We start from the raw sequence: 22093 nt of genomic DNA, 5'->3' as shown, positions 1-22093 counted from the left end.
GAGTAGACGGGCCTTGTGATGAGCCCATCATTAAAGCACATTAGCTGCAGATAGGAGCAGCTTTATTCAAAAGTAATACGCTGCTTTTTAGGTTAGCGTAAAGACGTGGGGGGAGACTAATCCCCGTTTAGCGAGCGCAAAGATCAAATCGTCAGAGTGGCTTTCATATGCTGCCTTTGAATCATTTGTATTCTGCCCGCATCTAGACTGCAGAAACTCACGTTTGCTGGGATAATAAGCGAGAAATTAAAACGTGTCCTAATCTCCTGTGTCGCTGTGGAGGTGAACACATTGATCATTTAGCGGGGTGCTTGCTTGGAAGTTTGGCCAAAGTTCCAAGTTGTGACTCCTGAATAGTTTATCAGATAGCAATAAAAACGTATAAAATCTCAACAAGGCACACAATCTTGGAAAAACAAAATTTTTACTGGTCATATCGTTGCACTCCAGTCCTGTAGGTGGCAGTATTACACCGAATCCCGATTTATCACAGGGATTACTTTACAGAATCCCTCACTATTGGCAGGGTCAAGGCCACCTTTATCAGACCCACGTCAAGTTCGGGCAGCAAAGGTCCGAGGCCAAGTCAAGGGAGTCCCAACCGTAAGACTCAAAGCCAAGTCCAAGTCCAAAGGTCTGAGTCCAGGTCAAGTCAGTCACATTGGTCCAAATCTAAATCAAGGTCAGAGTCCAAGGCAAGTTTGCGTTTCAAAGACCCGAACCAAAGTCAAGTCGGTCATAAAGATTGTAGTACAAATCAAGTCTGAGTATTAAGGGTCTATGTCCAACTACTGTCTCCAAGTCAAGGTTGAGTCCCGAAGGGCCGACTCCAGGTCAGTCACAAAGGTCTGAATCCAAGTCAAAGTCCATATGGTAAGAGTCTAAGTCAAATTTGAGTCATAAAGATCCGAGTCAAAGTCAAGTCGGTCACAAGGTCCTCGTCCAAATCAGGTGAGTCACAAACTGAAGAGTCAAAGTCAAGTCTGAGTCCCAAAGATCTGAGTAAAATCAAGTTTGAGTCACAAAGGTCCGACTCTAGGTCAGGTCAGTCACATAAGGTCAGAGTCCAAGTCTAGTGTGAGTCTCAACGATCAGAGTCAAGGTCAAGTTGGTTACAAAGACCGATATCCAGTTCAAGTCAGGTTTGAGTCACATGATCCTGAGTCCACAAGATCCACAAGAGTCCAGATGAGATCAAGAATAAACCTTAAAATAACTTGTCCAATTATTTGGCCAATTTCAGCAGTTAAAAGTTAATATTTTGTAAAAAATTGACTTGGAAACTAAACTTTTTTTTTCATTTTTAACAATTACTATCTTTAAAACCCTTTTTTTTTTTATTTGCTCCTGCACGACTGCAGAGGTGACACTGACTGAACCGACATTTACACGCTGCTCAAGCTAGTTAGCCTTTAAGGTCAAAGGCCAAGAGTGTAGGCTAGGCTAATGCGTCACCCGAGCCGCGGTTTGCTTTTGCGCGCGTGCTAATCTTCAATCGCAAATTCCGAGAAGCGGAAGGAACGGCCCCTTTGGAGATGTTCCGTCCTTCTCGTTTGAATGAAAGCCGGGCGGCCGTCTTATCTCCGGCGGGCAGCTTTGTGTTCCCGTAGAAGGCCCCCTTTCAGCCGGGGCAAACAAAGAAGCGGCGGGAGTGGTTTAACGTAGCGTTACCTTTTCGGGCGGGAACGGTGGCAAACTCGCGTCGGACCTTTCGAGCTCGCCTGGGAGAAGGAGCCCGATTAGTATGGCGCTCAGGCGCTTTTTTATCCCGCCGCTTTCGGCAAACGGTCCGCCATTATTTGCTCTGACAAGAGAGCAAATACGGCGGGCTTTCGGAGGGGTCAAGGAAAAGCCGCCCCCCCCCCGCCGCCATCTTGTTCAAGTCCCGCCGAGACGCCTCCTTGCGCTGCTTTGTTTTCACGCGCCGGCTCTTGTAGCTCCTTGTTCGCCGCTTTTCCATTCACTCGACGGCGCGACACGGTGGAAGTCCATTCAGACACTTTTTGGGGGGGGGGGGGCAAGGGGCTATTAGGTGAGTCAGGAAATGACTTCCTTTGTGTTTTTAAAACGGGAACAAAAATGAATGCGACTCTGCTATTCTTAGTTTTCAGGGGAGATTTACTTATATTAAAGGGGTTTTTTTGTTCGTTTTTTTTGCAGAGGTGTGAACTATTTTTCCAGTCAAGTACGCCAAACAATTGGCATTTGAAGAAGCATTGGACAAAAAATAAGTATTTGAAGATGAAGAAGAAGTATTGACCAAGAAGTATTTGAAGAGGAGGTCTTCCAAGAAGCCTTTTATGAAGAAGCATTTGAAGAAGTGTGTGAAGGAGAAGAACTAAAGGAAGCATGTGAAGAAGAGGAAGAAGCATTTGAAGAAGCACGTGAAGAAGAAGAAGAAAAAGAAGCATTTGAAGAAGCATGTGAAGAAGAGGAAGAAGCATTTGAAGAAGCACGTGAAGAAGAAGAAGAAAAAGAAGCATTTGAAGAAGCATGTGAAGAAGAAGAAGAAGCATTTGAAAAAGCATGTGAAGGAGAAGAAAAAGAAGCATTTGAAGAAGCATGTGAAGGAGAGGAAGAAGCATTTGAAGAAGCACGTGAAGAAGAAGAAGAAAAAGAAGCATTTGAAGAAGCATGTGAAGAAGAGGAAGAAACATTTGAAGAAGCATGTGAAGAAGAGGAAGACGCATTTGAAGAAGCACGTGAAGAAGAAGAAGAAAAAGAAGCATTTGAAGAAGCATGTGAAGAAGAAGAAAAAGAAGCATTTGAAAAAGCATGTGAAGAAGAGGAAGAAACATTTGAAGAAGCATGTGAAGAAGAAAGAGAAGAAGCATTTGAAGAAGAGGAAGAAGCGTTTGAAGAAGAAGAAGAGGAAGAGGAAGCATTTGAATATGAAACATCCGAAGAAAAACATTTGAAGAAGCATGTGAAGATGAAGAAAATGAAGAAAAAGCATTTAAGAAGAAACGTAATAAGAAGAAGCATTTGAAGAAGAGGAAGAAGTATTTGAAGAAGTATAAGGATAAGAAAAGCATTTGCAGAAGAAGCATGTGAAGAAAAATATTTGAAGAAGCATGTGACAATGAAGAAGACGCATGCGAAGAAGAAGCATTTGAAAAAGAAACATTTCAAGGTGAAGGACTTTTAACAGTGTTGTGGCAGCCGTGTCTAATTAAATCATCTCCATTTGTAATGGTACATCCGAATACATCAATAGTTTTTTTTCCTGGTTCGTCTTTGTCACCAATGACAACGCGCGTTCATATAGAAATGAACAAAATACTAACAGCTCACAAATGAGTCACTATAACACTTTAGCAATGCGTTGCTTCATGTTCCATTTGATTTGCTCTCAATTTGAAAACAATAACGCGATGTTCATGTCACGCCATTAAAGAAATATTCAACCTGTCGAAACCTTGCTAAAAAAACACATCTAAAGCGCTTTCACGTACACGTCTATTCGTACCCCCACTTGAGAACCGAATCCAAACGTCAAACCGAAACCTACCAGTAATCCTAAACATGAAAAATGCAAAACGCTTAACGTCAACAAATCCGCGTCTCCTTTACACAAGTTTCAAGTGTGTCCAAAAGCTGCAATCACAGCACACACTCTGCTCCCTTGTAATACAATGCACACGCACACACAAAACAACAAGACAAACGTCCCGCTCGGTGACAGCGGGAGCCCGCAGGACTGAAGAATGAGATCGCTTTCGCATTGAAAAAGCGCCGGATGGGATTTTACGGGTGAGGGCAAAACGCGGAACGTGAGAGGTGCGCGGACCTTTCGCAACGTTATCGGTGAAACTGGAGCTCACGCGCCCTTCCCAAACGCCCCCCCACCCCGAAGCGCAACTTGGGCCAGCGGAACTCTGACAGTACCTTCTGGCTTGCGCCTCATTGGCCACTGATAACCTCATTAGTATGCGGCCGCGATTACGCTCTCATTAAAAGGGTTTCGGGTGACGACTGGGAAAATTGAGGAGGCAAACATAAGCGCCTTTTTCACCCATCTTCGCAGTACACACACTTTTTTTTTCATTTCCCTCACAGCAAATCGTTAACCCTGGAGAACCCGAGTACCTTTTTCTTCAAACACAATATCATTAGAAACTGACCCGTGGGTTCTCCAGTTAAAGCAGAGCTCGACGTCACTACTGAGTTACCGTAATTCCCCAAATACAAGATGCGCTTTTTTACAAAAATGAAGGCCAAAAGTAAGGGTGCGCCCTATAAACGCAAACTAAAAGATTTGATTTTCTTTTTGCTCGACACCATTGTAGGAAGATCGGCAGAAGATCGGCGGCTCGTGTTAGCTATGGCATTGTTTTCATGAAAATAAGCAAGCAGACTGAACCGCCGTGCGAGTTTTAAAGTGATTTATCGGCCGTCTGCGTTTTAAAACATGCTGATATTTGTCAAAAATCCCCAAATCGGCGCGGATAACTGGTCACGGGTTAGTCTGAAACTTGAAAAAATAAATGTGACTATCCCCTAAAAATAAATAAATAAATAAATATTGTATTGATTTTCTTTCTAAACATTTACCGTTGATGAGATTTCGCCAAAAAATCGGTTGACGGCAATTTTAAAAGTTCCAACTGCGGCACAGGCTTAGACAATGAGCGCACCAATGCAGCACCTGGTGCCGTGATTGTTGTAAAGAAAATTTCTGTCTTGAAATATTGATCAAATTAAGCAGTACATTCCTCGATTGATTACTTTTTCTCTCCTAATTTGCTCACATTGCATTAATATTGCCTCTCAGCGAGCTAATATTTAACTTGTCGCTTAGACAAGTTGGATTAGCCCAGACATCCTACAAGACATTCTTCTTTGGGGGAGTGAAGGGGCCAGATGGACTCTGGACTCAGAAGCTTTTCACCTCAGTTTAGTTATGTGCAACTTTCAGTTAATCCTTTTGAAGACTTCTTTGAAGCTTTTTTTTTTTAACATTGTGGCATTATGTTACAAATGATGGAAATTCCTTTGATTTTTCTGTGATATCATTAAAGAATCAATGAGGAAAAAACACTAGGGAGCTGAAATTTCCAGCATATAATTAAAACATGTTAAAATTTTAATTGTAACCTGACATTTTTATGGAATTGCAGCTGGACGTGCCAGATTTTGTGTAAATACATAATCATTATCCAAATGTTGGACCATACACAACCATTATAAAGAGAATTTTTGAGATGTGTTTTCATAGGATTATGACATTGATTGTCCTGCGATTTTTGCAACATTCCTTTTGAGCGGCGGTCAAACTATGTCAACAAACTGGAAATTCTTTGTTGACTTGTGTTTCACCCCAAGACAGTAGGTGGCGATAGAGACCAGTTAATGCATAGGGCTGATGTCACTAAATGTTTAGAAGTCTTGAAAGGAAATATATATTTATATCTGATGACGTTATTAGCCTTTCAAAGTCAGCCCGAGTCGGGCGCCTATAAGTGAAAAATACCTGGCGACCAAGGGCTTCAAAAAATCCGTACCCACATGTGCATGCGTGAGTTCGCTATGGCGCTTTTCAGCCCCCATTATCCACGAAAAACAAGCAAAGAATGTCCCGAAAAACCAGATTCAACACTTCCTGGGACTTTCAAACGGGCCCGCTTGACCCGCAACATAACAGGAGGGTTAAAAAGCAGGATGGAATTTGCGGGAAAACGCAAAACTCCCTTTCACTCGTCATCCAACGCCGAGCAGTTTTTTTTTTTTCCCTTATCATAACGATAGCGCTCGGCGCTTGGTTTTGAGGCTGTCGCATATTTTTAGAGAAGTGGGACAAGCGCAGGTAATGAAAGCGGCGCAGGCGAGCCATCAAAGGCATCGGGACGAGGACGCGGATCCCCCGCAGGCCCCCCGCTCCCCGTCTGATCTCGCGTATCTCGTTTCGTCGCCGTCGCCTTCACCTGCGCCGTCTCCGCCGGTGAGGAGGAAGGTTTCCTCAATACTTTTCAGGAGACGAGAGCGCCCGTTTCCGCCCCCCACCCATCCGCTGCATTTGGCCGGCCTGCCGGGACCAAATTCCCGCGCGTTTGGATGGCCTGACGTCACGCCGCCGCTAATCAAAAGTGAGCGCGGCGTGAAATCAGAGGCGTGTTCAATTCCGGTTAAGGGAGACGGGAAGCATCCTCTCTTCTGCGCCCCGCGTCTTATTCATGTATTATTCATGTCATGTCATCTATTCATATTCCGCTTGGCTTGCGGGGGTCACGTTCAGGGTCGGGCGGAAGCTGGAGACCTTACTGCTGCCTTACACTGGATTTACGAGCGGGGTGCAACATCCGCTTTGATGGGATGCCAATATACGCTATACGAGTTTTTTTGTTGTTGCTTCTTTATGTCAAATGATTTTATTAATCCACTGGCAGCCGAGTAAAAATTCATCTTTGACGTCTACAGCCGTCAATGGCAGTGAATGAGGTAAAGGTCTTTCCGTAAAAAAGACCAAAAATGATTTAATTGTAATTAAAAAAATAGAAAGATTTAGTAATAATGAAATGAATCTTTTATTTTCATGCTAAGCTAGTCGAAATAACACTTTTGAGGAGGACATTGCGTCATGTTCCAGTTGATTCGCTCTTAATTTGAAAAAAAAAAAGAAAAAAGAATAAAATATTACGATGTTTATATATATACTGTTTTTTTATTTTTAGTACTGATTTAATTGTAATTAAAAAAATAGAAAGATTTAATAATAATGAAATATATCTTTTATTTTCATGCTAAGCTAGTCGAAAACAAGTTAGCCGACCATACCGTCGAAATAGAGGCATAAAAGTCGTAATAACATTTTTGAGGAGGACATTGCGTCATGTTCCAGTTGATTCGCTCTTATTTTGAAAAGAAAAGAAAGCGTTCAAAAATTGGACATTCGATTTGCTGGCTAAAAGGCATTCATTGAGACTCCCATTCATACCTACAGAAAAATTTGTGATTCTTCAACTTGCACAAAAAACAATGCGGGCACGGGGAGGACATGCAAATTCCACACGAGAAAGGCAAAGTCCAAATTGGAAGCTCGACCGGCTCGTTCTACTCGGTAGAAGAAGGTGAAACGATATGCAACGGTGACGCAACAGCTAATCTGGCTACAAAGTAATACTCCTAATTGTACGTGTCCAATCATTGGAGTTCGTTTGACGGCATCATCGGGATACGATGAAACATGAGCTCCCTGCGGGGAAGCGCCATCGCCGCACTTGTCAAGCGAGGGGCGGGGCCGGCGCTTCGCGTCGTCCTCGCAGGAGTTTTCCGACAAATTGGAACAAAAAGCCGCAGAGAGAGACGTCTCGGCAAAGACAGCTGCGTCAAGTCACACTCTGATTCCCTGCTGTTTTTTCTTTTTTTTTTTCAAGGAATATCACATTTTTCAAGACACTAATGAATGTTCCCGTGAGAGGTGCGAATTATTCGTCCAAAGACGGAGAGCTGGAACCATTTCTCCAGACGAGCGAGCGGGCGGGCGGGAATGAGAAGCGACGGGACGACAGTTACCATTATTCGTTATACCCGACCCAACCCCCTCAAAAGAAAAAAAAAAAATCAATCAAGGTCAGCAAAGGTTATTTTAAAATCCACGCCTCCATTCTATCTCGCCTGGATTACTATGCAGTGGTACCTCTACTTACAATTAGGTCTCGTGACAAAAAATGTATCTCACGAAACGCCTCGATATCCAAATATTGATTTGGTTTATATTCTATTAATAATAGTTGACTGACTTATTTGATCTCTGTGTTGCCATTCCCTTTAGCGCAGCTCCATCTAGTGGATGCATAACGGCCACTACTGTAGCTTCTATTCTATGCGCTTTATAATGCGGTGCACCTTTTATATGAAAGCAGTTTTAAAACTATATAGAGTGGAAAATACGGTAACTGAAAGCTCCCATGACACACCAAAAGTCCATTTTTCTTTTCGAATCGAGAGCAAATTAACTGAAACAAGAAACAGGGCAGGAACAGGAAACACTTCGTATGGCCCCAAACTACACTTAAGTTTAAAATATATATATATATATATATATAAGTAACTGGGATTGAATGTGTGTAAAATCTGTGAAAAGCGTCTCGCCTAGCGACCTAGTAGCGCTAGACGCTTGAACCTTTCCATAATGCTCCATTGTTTCTCACGCTTCAATTTGCCCGAACACGTTCTCAAGATTGCATCCTGTTGCCATGGTAGAAAGACAGACGCGGAGAAAGAAGACTCCTGGCTGTCCTTGAAGCGAAAACCACCTCCCCCCCCCCTCCTTCCCTCCCCCTTCCGTCTGAAAGAAGAGGAATTTTCTCCAAAGCCGGCGCTTGAGGAACCCGGGTTCTGCTCCGCCGCTATCCTAAGGCTGGTATGACGACACGTACGAATCGTCATCATGGTCCGGGGAACAAGCCCGGACCTGGAGAACTTAAGCCGCGGAGCGCCGACTTTGAGTTGAAGACGGGGGCCAACGGGATTTCCCCCGCTGCGGAAGTCGCACCATTTCGGTTCAAAAGGCCGGCAGAAGATTTACACGGGTTGCGAGCAGGAATTTACGACGGTGACGGCACGAGGGACTAGAACTACGGGCCGCGGGCCGGATACGGACCGTCTGCACGTTTTGTCTGATCCGATGAACAATTCCAGAGATGCGTTATGATTTTTTTTTTTTTTGGAGACGTACACTTGCATAAATGCATGAATTTATTATGAATATATGAATGGGTAAGCTTAGAGTTCTGACTTCTGATGATAAACAAATACAATCATTAAATTTATCTACAATTATACTACCATATTTTCCACACTATAAGGCGTGCGTTTATTGAATGGCCTATTTAATAACTGTTTTCATAAATAGAGTTCACTGCATTATAAGGCGCATTTAAAAGAATCTACAATAGTGGCTGGGGTTTGCTTTATGCGTCCACTAGATGGAGCTGCCCTCAAGGGTATGTCAACAAAAACGGATGGCAGTCAAATTTTCAATCGGAAATGAAGAAGAAAATGATTTTAAAAGAATATAATTAGGAACCAATTAAATATAAAACATATGAAATATTAAAATATTAAATATTAAACTTCATTTTTTTCTATTAAATTGCAACCAAAAAGCTTAAAATATATTGTTTTGTTGATTTAAAAACAGTTTCATTTTCATTTGATAAAATTGCGCTTCATTTCACAAAAACTTCTGATTTTTGCCCCGATATTGGAGCAAATATAGCACATCAAAATTCATACTTTTCTTTTCATTTTATAACAGCGTGTTATAAAAACTGCAATTATAAAAAATACATTTATAACTGAAATGCAGAGGGTGAAAATCTAAGAATTTCCGTCGCGTTATTTTATTTTTTCGTCCTCCGAAAATGAAAACTCGCAGTTTATGCGCTGTATAAGGCGCACCGATTTATAAAGCGGACGGTCAACTTTGGAGAATATTGAAGGCTTTTGGGTGCGCCTTATAGTGCGAAAAATACTTTGATTTGAAAAGAAAAATGTCACAACAAGCTATAGTATTGCCGTCGTAGCATAAAAGAGCCTTTAGTGCGGTTCGGTGACACTTGCAGAAGCGCCTCCGTGTTTATCGGCATACCAGCCCATAAAACGGCCCACAATGTAGATTTGTCGCGAGTCACGTCGGAAAAATAAAAGTCATGGGAGGAGGAAATGTTGTTAATTACGGGGACCGTACGGAAGCTAAGGTCACGCGCTTCCTGAATGTCAGTGTTGCAAATTTTTTTGAAAAAAAGTCATAAAAAGCCAAAGAAAAAGGCAAACCTGGCATCTTCAATGATATAAAACATGACGGCGGTTTGAACTTTATAATCATCGCAGGAAATACAGGCTGAATACCAAACTTGGGCATTGGACTTTTTATAGTTTCCGCCGTATGTAACGAAATTGCTTTAGTTTTCCGTCATGATTCATTTTTATGATTGTGCTTTTCTGTTTGCGGTGGTGTAGAAGTACGCTTGGGAGAAACACGTCAATCATAATAATACAATCATACAGCGTAGTTAAAAAAAACAAACAAACATATTGCGAAATGACTCAAATGAACTCATCCGATTGAGCGGCGTATTTCCTGACGTGATGCGTAAACATTTTCCGGCGCGTAAAAATGAACGAAAAAGTAATCACAAAGCAGAAGAGGAATCGTAAAAACTAACAGACATCTGCCATAACGTGAAATTGAAAGCTATAATGGAGCCGGTATGATAATACTTAATTCATAATCGAGCAATAAACCTCTCGCCGAGATGCGTTTTATTTTGTGTGTGTGTGTGTGTGTTTACGGTAATAAACGATTGTTTTGCTTAATCTGGAGCTGAGGGCAACGGCGCTTGTTTGGAGTCTGTTAGACGTTGATCCGTTTTTCACGGCGGGGCCGGCGAGCGCCTTCCTGGCGGCTCGCAAATCACGCGCGTCCAAGGTGCAATAAAAATGAGCTAGCTAACAAGGCGGGAACTCGCGCTCGCTCCGGAACAAATGAGATTTGCGGCGAGCGGGAACGCCGATTCCCACGCAAGACCACCGGTTGTGCAAATGGACCTTGATCGTCAGGTGATTGATCGGTAGCCAGGAATCTGATCGCTTTCTTGCGTCGGAAAAACCGTACTAGCGGGGTTATTTGCCTAAACGGGCTGCTTCACTCATTCAATCCCAAAGACGTATTTTTACGGTTTTTAAGACATTTAATGCCATTTGATTTGATGTATTTATTCTGTAAAACGTATTTACAATTTTACTATAATTTTACGATAATTTTTTTAGAGGTCCAGTGTATGTGTGCATGTGTGTGTGTGTGTGTATATATATATATATATATATATATATATATATATATATATATATATATATATATATATATATAGTAATTATAAATTATTTCAATGTTAGATTAAATATAACATTTAATTACATATATAATATATTTTATGTGTATTATGTGTATATGTTGAGCTATTTAATGCCAATGCAGTAGAAATGATAAGTTATTCAATTATATTTCTAACATTTAATTGCATATTTAATAATTTGATATATAAGTAATATTTTTAATTATATTTTTAATTAAATACATGCTATCTATGTTTTTCTTATTTAAACCAACTGACACGAATGCAGCAGTAATATATATATATATATATATATATATATATATATATATATATATATATATATATATATATATATATATATAAATTATATGAAAAGCACCTGGAAGCTATGACTGGAAAACAAACCAAAAACTAAGAAAAGACAAGCAGATTCCACTCTGTCCACAGGTATGATGAACTACTTTTTGCGAACAAAATCCGCTGAAGCGCGACTTCATTGTCGAAAAGTAAGCAGCGTAGAGTCCAATTTAGCGAGGCGGTGTCTGGAGTGTCTGTCCTACAAAACGCGCAAGCTTGTAATCCTCTCTTCCTCAAAAGTAAAGCAGCTGTCACGCCTGAATAGCTCTGTAATCATCTCCCAGATGTTTTCTACGCAAACACGCAGAAAAAGCAGCAGCGCCTGTGTAATTTCAAGTTTAGAGCATTTTTTCCACGCGTATAATTCCTATCATTGTTGCCAAGGACGGACCAATGTCACGTGGCACGATAAGCGCCAAGGTGGACAATTTAATTAATAATAGCGTCCAAAAGCACAAAGGAAATGCACAATCATCACCGAGTGACACCGCGATGCTGCTAAACACACACACATACGCACACACGCATGCAAACACACACGCACAGGTTTTTTTTTTTTTTTATTCTACCATCATGGGGACTTCTCAATGACACAATGTGTTTCCTAGTCCCGAACCCTTAACCTCAACTATCAGAAGATTGCCTGATCCTAAACCTAATCCCAACCAAAATCCAATTCAAACCTATACTTGACTCCTAAGAAAAGGTCCGGACTTGTGGGGTCCACCAAAATGGTCCCCGCGAGGTCTCCGCAAAGACAGGGACATCCGGGATTTGGTCCCCACCTTGTGGCAAAAACCAAGGGCACACAGACCCTAAAATTAAGGGTGCGTCCTATACAAAGGTACATTCTATATTTGTGGAATTACGGTAATTCTATACGATGAACAAACCAAACAAAAAGTCACAAATCGAGACTCGTACGCTGACTGACGGGATCAGGGCAGATTAGCGTGCGGTTGTAAAAACACTTTAGCGGGTCAGTCCCGTCTTGCGTAAGTGTGTGTTCAGGTAAGCTCACCTGAATGGCCCACCGCGGGCTTGGTGCTGTGTCTGCGGTTAAGCCACGCAGAAGCGCCACAAAAACACAACTCCTTTCCCTAAGCGGGATCCTTAGCAGCCTTTCATTACTTGAACATCCAGCTCACCGCACCGACACGCTCGTGTGCCCGCCAATGAAAAAAATACACACAAAAAAAAATCATAGATAGCTGTAGCTGCCATGAGCAACTGTACAGAAAGGGAATATTTTATGGGTTGCTACAAAACTATTTAAATTTTTAAGTCAAATAAAAAAGGTAATTGAACTTTTCACTTAAACCTTTATTTAAGCTACTATTTGTAGATGCTACCAGCATTAGCAGCTAGCGGCACTCAACTTTTCGATGTGTTGCCGAGAGTGACTTTTCAAAGGCAGTTGAAGCGACATAAATGACTCAAGTGACAGTCGCCGTTCCTACTGATCACTTTTGAACAAAGCAGACCTACCCAAACGTCCAGTTTTGGCCATCAAAAATTAATACTGTGGTTTTGACGTCACTTATAGATAGAATTGTTCCTAGGATCTCCAAATACCAAAATATTCAATAGCTCTGCAGTGCTACAAAATCACAACTGTTGTTTTGATACCACGATCAACACCACTTGTGGATGCTAGTTGCATTAGCAGCTAGCCGCACTCAACTTGCCGATAAACTGGCGAGATCCAACAAATAACTTTGCAAAGACTGACTTTTCAAAATGACTCGACAGTTGCCATTCCTACTGATCACTTTCAAAGCACACCTATCCAAGTCAAAAATCACTACAGTTTCTATGGTACCATTTCTACGGCACTACGGATTCGACGTAATTTATAATGGAAATCGCCAATGGATTTCCAAAATCTTCAACACTTGCAACGCGAGCGCTTCCTGGCGTCATAGCGGCGTCATTATTTTTTCAACAAGCGGGATATTGTTCCAAACGGCGATTCTATCGCGGAAAAACATTTATTAATTAAGCACCAATGGCGCGTACATACCGATTAGTCGTCCACGGCGAGCATCCCCGACACGCCGCCAACCGCCACGCTTCATTACAGCCGTCGCGCTGAACCGCGGCGACATTAAAAGTCATTTCGCTCCGATACGTTGGCGAGCGAGCCGGCTAAGACGCTCTAGGAGGACGAGGTGTTTTCCCCAGCTGAAATTGACAGCCCGGCCGCCCCGCAAAGCTCGATACTCGAGGCTCCGTCTGGGCCACCCAGCACAAGTAAATCTTATTAGGAATGGAGAAAAAAAAAAAAATTCCTTCACGGCCTCATAAGCTGCAGTGGAGTCAGCGTTTAAGTCCGAGTGGACAGGTCACAGGCACAGGACTTATTTCCGGCCATTAATGTGCCACCATAAAGCTGATTGTGACTGCTTGACCGCAGTTATTTTCTGGGAGCCGCTGAAAATTTACTTCTCGACCTTTTTCGCGCACGCCGCCAGTAGAAAATTTGTCTTCGCACGTCCTACGAAAGCAATACGGTGGAAAGCCTTCAAGGTAAACCCACCAAATTGGACCTACCGTGTTTCTTTGAGTACTAGGTTCTTTTTCTTTGTTTTTAACCTCAATATTAGGGGGTGGACTTATAACCGCATACCTCAAAACAGACCATTTTTTTCACGTATCTCTTTGAATATCAATAATTTGATTGCAAAATAAGATTGTCATTTACGAGCCATAAAATGTTTATACCTACCTCTAATTTGATAAAGTATGCATCCGTTTAGTGTTCTCCTACAAGCATTCTTACGAGACGCGGGTACTCCTGCAAGAAACGGATTGGCTCCCAGCGCAACAATAAACCAGAGGGCAGGAGTCATAAGGCGTTCCCGCTCAGAAGTTGAAATCCACTTCTCATTGGTGCCCACGTCTTGTAGGAGTGCCCCTTCCAGTCAGTTGACAACAGTACTACTTTTTTTTTTTCAATCACACAAAAGCGACTGAAAGAGACCGGAGAGGAGGAAAGAAAGCTTTAGGATCCTCTTACCTTTTGTGATAAAACTCTTGGCCCCCGAGCCGTAGTTTGGACAACCGGTTCAGAGCACGCCTCAGACTTGTAAGGTTTTGCGTGTGAAAGCGGAGGGAGTACTGAAACTACAAGGGGACATCAGGAAGTTCCCGATTGGGTTCCCGCGAACTGAAAGGGGCTCAGTCAAGCTGTCTGTCGCTCCAGACGGGAAAGTGGTCACCGGGGGGCCCGCCGGGGGGCACGTGGGAACGAGGGGGCCCCGTGAGAGCTGGTCCTTTGTGTGACAAAAGGACGCGCCGTCGGGCACGCCGCTCCCGCTAAGCGCCGGCAGCGACGGGCGCGCCTCGGCTCCATTGTATTCTTGCGTTTGCTAATTGTTCCGTGAATCACGCGGCGGCGACGTGAACGTGGCCAGCGCGGACTGTAGACGGCGAAGCCAGGTTATTAAAAATGCATGTTCCCGGATTCACGCCGTACTTATTTCCCCACGCGGCCGTATGGAGCTCATGGAACTCCATGTAAATCTCCCATCCGTGTCGCCGATGTTTACGCTTAATTAAAAAACGTTACGGAACGTGTCTTTACATCGGCATCGGTTGGAATGAAGAACATTCGGGATTTCAACATGGAAGAAGAAAAGTGAACGGGAGTCCTCGCGTTACAAACGTTTCGAGATTAGCGGAAGCGCCGATGAATAGTCACCTAGCACAAAAAGCCCTCCGAAAATGCCGCATTACTTTCATTGTGTTGTACAGTATTTATGGTCTAGAAGTTTTTTTTTCGAGAAAATATGAGTTGAGTTAATTTTTTTTTATTTTTTTTGTGTTATTTTGACCATTTTTGTTCTTTTTATTCTGGTGGTATTTTAGCCAAGGGATGGCACACTCCTGATATGTTCTCACAATCTGGGTGAAATTTCAGCTACATAGTATCTTTTTCAAGACTTTATATACTGTATATTAAAGATATAAATGTGACATTTTTTTTTGTTGATAAATAAAACTGCTATTTTTTTGACTAGTCTGAGTGGTCGAAAAATGGCGACTTACCGCTGTCTTCGATGGAGAAGTGGAAGACGTCGTTTGTGGCGTCGTCGCCCTTCCTCAAAATGTAGCAGATGTTCATGTCATTGATGTCCGCTGCATAAAGACATGCAAGAATGATATCAGTGGTTTTGCTTTTGCCCCTGTTCTAGGTGCAACGAGACTTCTTAAGCGACCCTTCATGATGAATTGTGCCAAACAATTAAAACAAAAACAGCAGCATTTCATTTGTCATCTCTATCTACTGTTTGCCAAGATGATTCAAGAGTTTAAAATAATATAATGGTTCAATCAAATATGAAACTTCAACTGTGTTAGTCAAATTGCGACCAAAAAACTCCAAATATATTTTTTTTGTTGATTTAAAAACAGTTTCTGGATTTATTTACATTTGTTTTCATACATAGGGCGCACCGCATTATAAGGCGCATAGAATAGAAGCTACGGTAGTGGCTGGGGTTCCGTTATGCAGCCACTAGATGGAGCTGTCAACGAAACAATCAGATGAATCAGCCAAACTTTTCATTCAGAAATTAAGAATGACAACCAAAAATAAAAACTGGCGGATTATGCGATGTAAAATGCACACCGTATTATAAAGTTTCAATTCAAGGCTTTTAGGTGCGTAAAATACGGTAAGCATCAACAAAATTGCTTTAGCAAAAAGTGACAGGAAAGCAGCTGCACACGCACTTGACTCTGTAACGACCCTTGAACGATACGAAAAATAGATTGGGCTCCATCCTCGCTCGACTTTTCACAGCTCGGACTCGGAACCAATCGGAGCTGGACGCACATTGCCATCTTCAATATTTGATGGCCCGGCGTTTTCCCTTCAAAGGGATCGATGCATAGAAGAGCATCTCGGCGTATTTCAAAAAGCCCAGGAGACAGCGCCTTTATTTACTGTCTGTTTACTCGTGAAATATTGAACAGGCCTCTCGAGGAAGGTGGCGGCTCCATGAAGAAGAAGAAGAAGAAGAAGAAGAAAAAAAAAGCGGATGCACATGGCCGCCTTTGCATGTAGCCTGCTCGCAGTTTTGCCAAATCCGCCGATGCGGCCTGACCACGCTCTCACGTTGACATATTTGCCGGTTATTTAGCGCGACACCTGTGATCCTCCTGTCTGCTGGCGAAAAATGCGTCTGGGGTCTGGTACAAATCACCTTGGGTACTTTCCCTTAAGAGTAATCCATTAGGCTCCCTTTGAAATTCTCCTGTGAGATCAACGTTTGCCTGAGGCGCTGGCATATTTCATCGCTCTTAATGGGTGAGACTCTTGAGAGATTAAAAAAAAAATCGGCCACCCGATGACAAATAAAGCAAAATACGAGTGGCCATTGATTTGGTACATATTACGGAAAAAAAATACTGCTATTATTATTTACATATTTAGGGTACTTGAAGGCACTTATTGTGAGATTTTAATGAGGTCCACGCAATAATCAGAAAATCGAATGTGATGAAATGACAGAAAGAGCATGTTTGTTTTCAAAATAAAAGCTAATTAAATGGAACATGAAACAACGTGTTGTTAGTTTTATGCGGATGCAATTTTCCGGCAGACGAATCATAAATAAAACGGTCACACAATCCATCTTCTGAAGTTGTTTGGTAAAATACGCATATATAAGAGTACAAATGTAGTTCCAAAGCTTAAAAAATTAGAAACAAATGACACGGCACTTTGTTTTAAGTCGTTTTTTTTTTTTTTTCACCCGCTTGATTGTTAAAGTACTCGAAGAAAAGTACAACACAGACAATACAACATTGAGGTACTTGTAACGTGAAAAAAAAAAAAGTATAGTATGCCTGCTTGAAAGAATGCGACAGACGCAAAGCCTCTTACCTTGCGTGAAGGTGGTGACGGTGGCATTTCCTTTGCCGGTGTCGATCAGGTAGCCGTGCCGCGGCGCGCCGGTAATCCGAAACAGCACAGAACCCTGGACGCTGTCTCGGTCTTCGGCTTTCAGGGATTTGCCGGTGATCACGAAGCCCAGGCGGCCGCCGTCCAGGACCCGCAAAGTGGGGGCGCCCTTGTTCACCACTATCTGCGGCACGCCGTTGTCCAACGGGAGGACGCTAATCTTCATGACCTGGGGCCTCCGGGTCTCGAAGACGGTGTCGGGGAAGACGTAGAAGTCGGCGTGGGTGCCGTCGGTGACGGTGAAGGAGAAGCTGTCCTCTGCGCTCTCCGTTCCGTCGTGCCTGTAGCTGATCATGTTCTCGTTCAGGTCCTGCTTGGTGAAGGAGGCCACGGGCCGGCTGGCGTTGAAGAGCAGGCGGCCGTGGACGGGGACCTGGGTGACGGTGAACTTCAGGAGTCGGTCGGCGGTGTCCCTGTCCTCCGCCGTCAGCTCGAAGGGCGTGATGAGCTTGCTCTCGCCCTCCGTCACCACCAGGCCGTGCACCGTCACCACCGGCTTTTTGTTGTCCACGTCCGCGATGGATATGCGGAAGGTGCGGAAGACGGGATTGTAGCCGTCGGTGACTTCGAACTCGAAGCTGTCCATTTTCACTTCGTCGTCGGCGGTGTGGATGTAGTAGATTTTGTTGCCCGCCAGCTGAAGCTGCGTGAAGGACGAGACGGGCATCCCGGGCGTGTCCGTGCACTCCAGGTGACCTCGCACGGGAGCTCGGGTGACGGTGAAAATCAGGTGCTCGTCCGGGCTGTTGTGGTCGCTGGTGCTGAGCAGGTCTGTCGTCAGGGTCACCCTGCCGCCCTCTTTTAAGGACACGCCTTTACTGACCACGTAAGGGAACACCATGTCAATGCCGCCCACCGTCACGTAGAAGTATCTGTCGATCAAGGGGTTGAAGCCGTCCGTCACGTCGAATTTGATCAGGTCGCGAACGCCCTCCTGGCCGCTGTGCACGTAAACGATCCAACCCCGGTCCACCTCGTCCTGGGTGAAATTCATCCCGGCGGTTACGTTTCGTAGCCTGCCGTTCGGCGTGGTTTTCTGCAAATAACCCTGTCCGGGCGGATGGCGGATGACGTACGTCAGCGTGCTGTCCTCGGTGTCCAGATCGGTAGCCTTTAAAATGTTGCCGTCGATGACTTTGACCTCGCCCACTTCGAGGTCCAGGCCGTCGTTGATGGCCATCCTGGGCGTCTCGTCGTCCACCGGGATGATCATGACGATGACCGTTTTGCGCACGCTGAACTTTCCGTCGGTCAGGAGCACGTCAAAGCTGTCCCGCGTGGTCTCAGAGTCGTCGTGCTCGTACACGACGCTGGAGGCCTCGCTGATTTGCTCCAGGGTGAAGTTGGACACGGGCACGGTGCCCGTGGTGAGTTGATTGAGAACAAATCCGTGCGCGGGGGGTCTGGTGATGATGAACGTGAGCCGGTCGGACGGGACGTCGCCGTCCGCGGCGTTTAGGATCGGGGTATCGATCACTATGTTCATGCCCTCCATGACGACAAACTCCCTCATGTAAATCTCGGGCCTTTCATCGTTAGCCGGGATTATGGAAATGGGGAAAAAGTGTCTTTCCGAGAAATTGATTCCGTCGGAGCATCTGAAAGTAAACCTGTCCTCCACCGGCTCCACTCCTCTGTGGATGCTTTGAACATAGTAAATGTGACGCTGCTGAACGTCCTTGATGGTGAAAGCGCTGACAGCCATGCCAGACCTGGATTTTTCCGAGCCGGGGGCCGGGGAGATATTTTCCACGTAGCCCGAAGTCGGCTGCACGATGATGGTGCACAGGAGGTCTTCCGTGAGCGTGTCGATATCATCGGCGCTGATGTGATGAGTCTGAATGGCGTTCTTCTCACCCTCCGGGACGGAAAACAGCTCGCCCACAAAGACTTGCGGGGCCTGGCTGTCCAGCGGAAGAATGGTCACGTGTACTCTAACGCCAGTGATCTTGTTACCTCCCACCGTCCATTCGTCAGACATGTCCGTCAGGGTTAAATTAAAAACATCCTGTTTTGTGGTGAAACCCAATTCGCCGCTGGTGTGGGCGTAGATCACGTGGCCGTTGATGATGTCGGCCTGGGTGAAGGTGGACGAAGGGGCCCCCCGGACCAAAATTTCCCCGAGCGAGGGCGGGTCCTCCACGATAAAGGTCAAACGAAGGTCGTCCGTGTCCTCGTCTCTCCCCTGAATGACATTACTGGTAATTTCAGTCGCCCCGTTTTCCAGGACGTCGATAGAGGAGCCAATTGTACCCGCCGGGAGGCTGATCGACGGGGTCTCGTCGTCAATCGGCTTCACGGTAATCCTGACGTTAACGGGGACCACGTGGACCCCGTCGCTGACGTCTATTTGTATTGAGTCTGACGTCGATTCGTCCCCGTTGTGTACGTAGGAAACTCGACCCGTGTCAATGTCCTCGAGATTAAAGGCGTCTCCTCTGGTCATGTCCGTGAACATGAAGCGGACGTGCCCGTGCGACGGCGGCCGAGAAACCGTAAACGAGATCAGTTTGCTATCCGTGTCGGAGTCTGAGGTATACAGCTCAGCCCCTGTAATGGTATGCGCACCCCGCTCTAGAAGTGTAAATCCAGAGTTGGTAATCTGCGGCGGCTTGTTGTCCACGGGCTTTAGGAGTATGGTGAAAACACCGTCGGCGGCGTTCCCCGAAACGTCCTCCACCGTGTATCTGAACTGCAAAACGTGAGTGGTGATTCCCAGCTCCAGATCGGGCGGTTTGTAGGCGATTTTGTGATGGTTGATTTGGGCCTGAGTGAAAGTCGTCACTTCGACCTTGGGGTTGTCAGACAGAACCAGGGTTCCCAGTACAACGGGGTTGTTCTCGTCGGTGTCCGTCGGGGGCTGGACGACGACGTATTTGAGGTCGCGGTCCTCCGAGTCCAGGTCCGTGTAGCGGAGGAACTTTTTCCGCAAATGCGTGAGTTGATATTCGTGCACGGTCATTTGCAGCGTGGCCTCCGGGTGCGACTCGGGCGGGAGGTCGTCCACGGGGAGGATTTTGATCACGAACGAGTTTTCTTCTGACCGGTTCGGGGGGTCGTTGTCATCCTGAACGCGGAACTTGAACTGGTCCGTGAGCGTGCTGGTGCTGTGTGGCCCGACGTGCTTGTAAAACACTTTGCCATCGGTCACGTCCCGCTGCAGCCATTCGGTGACGGCTTTCTCGTACATTTCCTCCTCCGTGTTGAACTTCCACGTCGAGGGATCCTCCGGGGCCTCGGCTTGGCGAAGCAGCACTTGCCCGACGGTAGAAAAGGGGGACTGGATCGTAAACTTGATGGTGGAGTCCTCTGAGTCGATGTCGGCCGCGCTGAGCATGAGGGAGGAAATGGGCATCATTTGGTTCTTGAAGAGGACCAAGCCGGTGTTGGCGTTGACAATCGGCGGCTCGTCGTCGGTGGGTACGACGGTGATGGGAAACAAGAACTCCACCTCGTGCGAGCCATCCGTCATCCGAAAAACGATGTTGTCGCTGTAGGTGTCGCTGCCGTCGTGCTGATAAATGACTCCGCCGACGTTGAGGTCTGCCGGCGTGAAGAATTTCCCGCCGGAGCCCAAGACCGTCAAGTGGCCGTGTTTCAGGCCGTCGACCACAGCGATTTTGACATCGTCCAGATTGTCCTCGTCACTGATTTCCAGATTTTGCGAGCTGGAGAGTGGCCTGGACTGTCCCTCGTACAGCAACTGACCGGTATTCTTGGTCACCACGGGGGCCAGAGTGTTCATGGGCTTGACCACGATCATGAAAGCGAAAGGGTCCGACGCGGCCCCTTCCGCGTCCACCACCTCAAACTCCAGCTGGAAAATCCGCTCGCTGTCCGAATCCACGGCGGGAGGCTTGTAGGCGATTTTGAAGTCTTTGAGGTCGCCCTGATAAAAAGAGCTTATGGGTAAATTCCTGTCATCCGTACTCACGATGTAGCCCTCCTCGTAGGACAGCGGCGAGGTGATGTTGAAAATTAACTCGTTGAGGTCCGACTCGGCGTCCTCGGCGGCCAGCATGTCGCCGGTGAGGGCGGTCATAACGAACTGGTCCACTTCCATCATCATCATGGCCACGAAGCTGGGTTTGGGCGGCGTGTTCTCCTCGCCCTCTTTAATCCTGACCAAAATTTGGAAGAACTCCTGCTTGAGCAGGTTCCCCTCCTGGTCGTGCAGCTCCACAACCATGGGGATGTAATCTCTGCTCGGCGACTTCAAAGCAAATGTGTGCCGATAGCGGAGGTCGAGCTTGACAAATTCCTCGCAGTCCGTCATGCCCGTGGCCAGGCCGCTCTCGTCCACCAGGACTCCGTACCGGGGCAACGCTCCTCCGCCGGACAGCGGGGCGATCCTGCACCGCTGCGCCTGTCTGTCGAACGTAAACTCCAAAACGCGCCTGTCGATGGGGTTGCTGGTGCCCAGCAGCTTCTCCACGGTGAGCGGCATGTTTTTGGTGAGCACCTCCAGCTGGGAGAAGACCACCTCCACCTCCATCATGAAAGGGATCACAATGGTGTCAGTCTGCGTGTCGTACCTGAGCTGCAGTCTCACCCGGTCCCTGGCCGGACTCCGGGAGCCGAAGTGGGAATACTTGACGTCGTTGGGGCCAAATTCGCACGGGAACTTTTTGGGGGTCAGGGTTCCCGGCCTCTGGGTCAGAGGGTCATTGTCCAGGACGGTGATGCTGCACCTGTCCCCGGGTTGAACTTGAATCACCAGGTCGTTGATAGGATCCACAAAGGCCGACCTCCCGAAAGGCACCCGGATGCCGTTGTTGGCCACCAGCACCGTGTCCTCGGACAGCTCGGACCTCAGCGCGTAGGACAATCCGTGGTGGTCCCAAAACTGCGCCTCGCTCCTTGTAGTGAGGACGAGCGCCAGCGCGAGGAAAGCGGCTGCGCGCCGAAGAGGAATTCCAGCCAT

At 45.8% G+C, this 22093-nt stretch overlaps 1 protein-coding gene across 1 annotated transcript in view; it reads right to left on the bottom strand.

Moving 5' to 3' along the window:
• Nucleotides 1–22093, bottom strand: part of LOC148415398 (FRAS1-related extracellular matrix protein 2-like) — a 74278-nt gene extending 52185 nt beyond the window's left edge. The window contains exons 1-2 of the mRNA XM_088428172.1: nt 17092–22093; nt 15249–15338 (exon numbers count right to left, since the gene is read on the bottom strand). Coding sequence (XP_088284298.1) covers nt 15249–15338; nt 17092–22093 — 5092 coding nt within the window. The remainder of the gene's footprint in view (nt 1–15248; nt 15339–17091) is intronic.

Source organism: Hippichthys cyanospilos, chromosome 11, assembly GCF_059441005.1.
Source record: "Hippichthys cyanospilos isolate Australia breed blue-spotted pipefish chromosome 11, RoL_Hcya_1.0, whole genome shotgun sequence".
Classification (NCBI taxonomy): Eukaryota; Metazoa; Chordata; class Actinopteri; order Syngnathiformes; family Syngnathidae; genus Hippichthys; species Hippichthys cyanospilos.
Note: the sequence above shows the minus strand (reverse complement) of the source record. Positions and strands in the feature narration are given on the sequence as shown.